The 6,000-nt window shown below is 39.5% G+C and overlaps 1 protein-coding gene across 1 annotated transcript; it reads left to right on the forward strand.

The window, feature by feature from the left end:
- Positions 1-991: 991 nt before the first annotated feature.
- Positions 992-5,352, forward strand: nsrp1 (nuclear speckle splicing regulatory protein 1). The gene is made up of 7 exons (XM_072374632.1): positions 992-1,064; positions 2,222-2,312; positions 2,827-2,883; positions 3,040-3,168; positions 3,360-3,567; positions 3,664-3,766; positions 3,887-5,352. Exons 1-7 carry the CDS (start codon positions 1,018-1,020, stop codon positions 4,695-4,697), a joined length of 1,446 nt encoding a protein of 481 aa, XP_072230733.1. The 5' UTR covers positions 992-1,017; the 3' UTR covers positions 4,698-5,352.
- Positions 5,353-6,000: the final 648 nt, after the last annotated feature.

Consider the following 6,000-nt stretch of genomic DNA (forward strand, 5'->3'; position numbering starts at 1 on the left):
CGTTGATCTTTCATCGCAGTTCATCTTTAAAGAAACACTTCTAGCTATTGGCTTTTCCACAAAATGATCAACCTCCCATTATTCTTCATGAGGGATCTGTGAGGGATTTTGGCATTTTGCAACTACACGAATCACTGATGTATAATAAAGATGACTCTTCTTTAACCTCTGGTTTGCAGTTATTGTTGTGATGTACAGTAGAATTTGTTAATCTGGGGGGGTTCAGGATCTCTGCAATTTAAGTGTACTTAGCAGTTTTGGAAATATAAAAGGTACATTTGTGTTTTTCTAAATTAACTATATTTTAAGTATCTCTAATCTTTTGGGATTTTTTAGATACTGACCAAAGCTTATATAATTTCACTATAAGCATTATAAGGGACAGTAATAATCACTGATTGATCTACTCACATCTCGATATGCATGCTGGGATTAGGGGCTCAAATAGACCGTTTTTAATTTGGGAATTAATTTTCACGGATAAAGAGGGGGGGGGTTTGATTTGTTTGTTGGTTAATGTGTTTTGGTTAGTATATAAATTATGTTAAAACTGCAACTAAAATGTAATATTCAGGTATGTTTACAGACTTAAGTGGTGCTTATAGTCATATTTCTGTCGTCAAAGACAGGATTAAATTACAGTTTTAAGCAGTTTCGGGACCTCTTGATGTGAGCTACAAATGCACCCCGTTTTCAGTTTGGGGAAGGAGTCTACCGTAATATGCGTTAATTTCATGGTGTAGTTACATTTCTAAAAGCAAAAATATTAAGCAAATAAGTGAAAAATTGCACTACATCCATCACCACCACCCCCTTCCCCGCCCGATTATCTGTTATACATGTCTGTACATTCGCAAGTTAAACTGTCGTTATAAAAAAATTAGGATAAATACAACTACCAGAAATACAGCTTTGTTTTATATATGTAGCAGCTATGTTCATATTAGTGTCCAAATGTAGCCTGCCATTCCTTGTTTGTACGAGTTTATTTAAGTAATTTTTTGTGTCGAATCTGCTATGCTCGTTTGCAGCCGGCAGAGCAAGATGGCAGTCCCTACAAAACAGTAAGTGACTAACATGCTAAATACGCTATGGCAGTGTGTGGTTTACAATTCATTACAACCGTTTCAGTCTGTTTATATGGTTAGAGTCAATATTCGGAACCGAAGTGACTGTAGCAGTCGTGGCTCTATAGCTAATTAGCTACAGCTACCTTGTCAAAACGAAGGTTCCCTACTGCAGCTACTTAAGCTAACCGGTTATCATAATGCTAAAGTTGTGTCTTTTTTTGTATGACCCTTATGATCGTCAGGGCAGGTCTTTCATTGCTTACATTATTATTAGTATTGTTGTTAGTGTTGCTCTGCTCAGACTCATGGAAGATGTGCTTGTTTCCTGAAATGTATATGATACTTTTTTCAGCGTCAGAAATACCATGTGTGGCGTGTGAGCGTGAGACTTGAGAGCCCTAATTAGGACAGGACACGGAGATCCTCCTTTGTCATACTGGGAACTGTTAATCTTTGGTGGTTGTGTTTAAGGTTACATGCTACTGTTCATTCAAAGCTAGCTTTTCTATCCTAGGGTCCTCTGTTCCTCGGTAAATTTCATTAACATGCATCAATACACCTGTTACATTTGGATTCTATTTTTTACAAATAGTTTTTTTTTCTCATCAAAACGCAGCTTGAAACCACTATATGCACACCACACAACCAGTGGTCACAGATTGATGTGGTTTGAAAGGAATTTGTTGAAACTATTATTATATATCTATGGTAATCAGTGCAAACTTGACCCAGCAGAGCCTGCTGGTTCTGTTGGCAGTCCTAATCCGCGGGGCTCAGGACACCAACTGATGAACGGATGACTGTTTAAATTGGTCTCATATCAAAAGCCTTTACTCAGTAGCTTAGTGATCTGTCCAAAAGATTCCTCATTCAACATGCTGTCTTCTGTTTTCTAAATTTGCTCTCCCAAGGTTTGTAATATATCCAATGAGAGGTGTCCTAATTATGTCACAACCAGCTGTGATTTTCCTTTGCCTCTGTAGAAGAAAAAGGTTGGACAGTGCTGTGATGATATGCCAAATTAAGCTATTCCAGCTCTACTCTGTGTTAGTTCCAGTAGAGATACCAGTTTTCCTTGTAGATTATTACTTTTCAGGTAAATATGCATTCCAAGACAGGATTTAAGAAACTTTCTTTGGTTTTATCATCAGGTATGGGCTTATCTTGCCACAGAAGAAGGGAGCATCAAAGACTGCAATCTTGCAGAGACCATCGGTGTTCGGGGATGACTCGGATGATGAGGTGGGTACAATTCTTTCATTAGGAATTTTTGTGTGAGCAGAACTTTGGGGGGGGGATCTCTTTAATCAAAATTTGTATACCACACACCAATTTCTATGGTGAGCGAATGAAAGTGGTGTGATACTAAGCCAGCACTGCCATGTTTACTGTTTTCATCTCTGCAGTCTCTTGGTTTTCCTTGTTTAGTACCGTGAATGACCTTACAATGACCTTTTCTGCACTGGAGACTTATGTCATCTTGAGCAGGAATAAATTATATGACCCTGCTGACATGTGGGCATGGTCTTTGCTGCGTTTCTGAGTGTTATTTAAGTGATTTATTTTTGAGTTGCTGCTGGTAATGTGAGGAGACCCAGTATGGGGCTCTTTCATCTCTGCTGATTCCAGAGGTTGGTTTGGTATAAGACCTCTTATGGAACCTCTTATAAACAGGCTTCTGTGAAATAAAGACTTCTTCTATTTGACTTAACATTTGACTTAAGACTTAACATTTTTGGTATATTTTGTTTCTCAGACCTCAGTTGGGGAAAGTTTGAAGAAGGAGGCTATCAAAAAGAAGATGATGAAGCAGGTGAGTAAAAAAAAATGTTTTTTGTCATATACAGGCGATGATTATGGGACATCATTACCTGTAATGAAATTCTTTGACTCGGAGCCTCCTCACAGTCCACTTTTCAGACATTTGTTTGGTTTTTCATCGATCCTCTTCTTCTCTCTCTTTTTAAAGACTCGTTTGGAGATGCATAAGGCCCTGGAACAGGACTGCACTGTATATGACTATGATGCTGTATATGATGACATTCAAAAGCAGAGACTTGAGGGAAACAAAAAAATTCTGGGTGGCTCTGACAAAAAGGTAATGTCACGTTTGTCGAACAGTTGGAAACTCATGCTGCTCCAGTGGTTGAAACTATGTTGTTGTGCTGTTGTACAGTTGCTTGTGTTCTTGTGTCCTTTTGCTGTCGGCAAATCAAAATCTGAGCCTGGAACTCCCCTGTGAGCATGGCGTGATATTAGTATTTTTACCGGTGTCTTTTTTTGTTACAGCCAAAGTATATCCATCAGTTAATGAAAGCGGTAGAGGATCGAAAGAAAGAGCAAGAACGAAGAGAGGAGAGGAAGATTCAGAAGGAAAGGGAGGCAGAGGGAGAGCAGTTTGCTGATAAAGAGGCTTACGTTACCTCTGCGTACAAGAAGAAACTGCAAGAGCAGAAGGAGGAGGAGGAGAAAGAAAGAAGACAGGCAGAGATAGAAGGTTAGATAAACATTTCTAACTATATTCTTAAAAACCTGTCTCCAGAGAAGTCCCATGAACGTGTTCAGTTTTTGTGGGGGTTTTTTTTCTGCTTAGCTGCTTTGGATGTGAAGAAACAGAAAGACCTGAGCAGTTTCTATCGTCACCTGCTGAAGCAGACTGTTGGAGAGGAGGCAATACCGGATTGTTCGGCCAACATGTCAGTCATAACTTCTCATTACTTGCTGAGTAAACACAACATAGCTTTTCTCAATCTAAATCAACATATTATTCTAACTTATCCTTAATCTTTATATATATTTATTTTTCCTCTCCACAGAAGTCATACCACAAATGTTTCAAAAGACACAGAGAGGACTTCAACTGTTCCCTCTCCTACAACCCATGAGAATATCCCAAGTTCATGCAGTGACAATGAGGAGGGCCGTGAGCAGAAGTCTGGATTTAGCAAGCCTGGCGGAAGCTCCGCACACTCAAAACGTCAATACAGACAGAGGTCACCTTCATCAGGGAGTGGAGAGGAAAAGGAGAAGGAGAGAGAAAGAAACAGTGATAGACATAAAAAGAGCCACAGAGACCAAGAGAAGGCAAGAGACAAAGATAGAGATAGAGACCGACACAGGGGAAGAGAAAAGGATGATCGACATGGAGATAGAAGAAGTGACAGGGATAGAAGGAAAGATGGCAGAGACAGAGATCGAGGCAGAGACGATGATAGAGGCAGAGGAAGGGGTGATACAGAGAGGGAAGAGAGGCATGGAAAAAGGGAGAGGAGCCCAAAAGAAAGGGAGCATGATAAGAATGGCGAAAGAGAGAAGAGGCGGAATTCAGATGAAGACAGAAGGAAGGACAAATATCAGGAAGAAGAGAAGGAACAAAGGAAAGAACCTGAGAGAGAAAAGGCAGAGAGGAGAGAAGAAAAAGATCTTGAAAAGGTGGAACCAGCTGGTGAATGTCCTGTGGAAAAAGAAGATGAACAGAAAGTGAAGGCTGAAGAGAATGAGGAAAAGGGAAACAAGTTTGCAAAGCGCAGCACTAATCAAACTGTGAGTTCAGCACGAGACAGGTACATGGCCAGGCAGATGGCTCGTTCGGCCTGTAAGAGTTACATCGAGAAAGAGGAGGACTAAGTTAGGTCGTACACATGACAAAACATCTCTGTTGCACTCAACCTTTATCACAATTAAAAGATAAATATCACTTTAGACTTTAAACAAAAAGCAGCCTGTTCTTTGTCAGCCAATACTTCTGTTAAAAACCCGGACACGAATATAGTTTCACTGGGCTTCATAAAGCAGCAGAACACTGTCCAAATTGACAAACAATCCTCAAGCACAACACAGCCAACATTTTTTTTTTTTTTTTTTGTTTTGTTTTTTAACACATTAATACACATTTGTGTATTTGCAGTAGAGATCTGTAACAGGATTGAGCTGACAGTACTTGTCAGTTGGGTCACTTCATTCTTGGTTTTAGTTTTTTCGTGGCACGACAAGGAAAGTGTAAAAAAAAAAAAGGCAGCTGTATCCTGTAGCCACTGACTTCACTGTGCATGAGAGTGGACAAACAGAAAGCAGTTTGCTCACGATCCTTATTGATGGGAATAGGTGGCGTTTTGATTACTTATGTGGGAATTTTAGCTTGTATGTGTGTAAATAGGACACTTGTACCTCATGAGTGCAGAAGGACCAGTGACTTTATGTTTATTACCTTTTCTTCTTAAATCTTTGGTGTAGTCAATGATGGGTTTATTAAATCACTTCTGGTCCACATTTCCTTCCCGTACCCCCTGAATGTTCTGTTTCCCTCTTGCTGTCCATTACATGTTCAAATGTGTGTAAGAATGACACTTTCTGAGGATAATTCTGAGTCTTTAATACAAAAGATCCCGAAAATGTGTTCTACTCTGCAGGGTTTACACTGGAAGACGTCCGTTCCAAACATAACCACAAATGGGCGTAAGAGTCCCAGCAGATTGTCTGCAATTGAACTGTTGGCTTTTACTGACCTCATTTTGGCACCTCTAAATATATTGAACAATTCTAATTATTGAAAATAATATTTAATATTATATTGTAAGCAGAAGACACATAAGACACGGAGACCAAGTTTTTCACACACCATCTCAGAGAGTTGTGGCCAAACAAAGCTGGAGTGTTTTTGTCTAATTAAACTTTAAAGGCTAATGACAGCCAAAAGCTGACCTGTCACCTGGTTCTGCATGGATCATCAATACTTTGATCCAAACACCTGATGAAATGGAAAGTTCTGTGCACATTGGCAGTTAAGTAAGATGATCTCACCTGAGACATCTGATCTCTTGATATCGAAAGAATTTACCTGCTGTACATTTAGAAAAATAGACTGGTAAACATCTGATTTGACCACAAATTGCAGTGACACAAAGTTTTGACACTTGTCTCTTTATTTACT

This window comes from Leuresthes tenuis, unplaced genomic scaffold (genome assembly GCF_036924035.1).
Source record: "Leuresthes tenuis unplaced genomic scaffold, fLeuTen1.0.hap1 SCAF_21, whole genome shotgun sequence".
Taxonomy (NCBI): Eukaryota; Metazoa; Chordata; class Actinopteri; order Atheriniformes; family Atherinopsidae; genus Leuresthes; species Leuresthes tenuis.

Bases quoted from the DNA above. Each gene is read 5' to 3' on its own strand.
- nsrp1 (XM_072374632.1), top strand. From the start codon at position 1,018: ATGCTCGTTTGCAGCCGGCAGAGCAAGATGGCAGTCCCTACAAAACA. The intron at 1,065-2,221 runs GTAAGTGACTAA...TTTTATCATCAG, and splicing joins ATGGCAGTCCCTACAAAACA to GTATGGGCTTATCTTGCCAC. The intron at 3,767-3,886 runs GTCAGTCATAAC...TCCTCTCCACAG, and splicing joins CCGGATTGTTCGGCCAACAT to AAGTCATACCACAAATGTTT.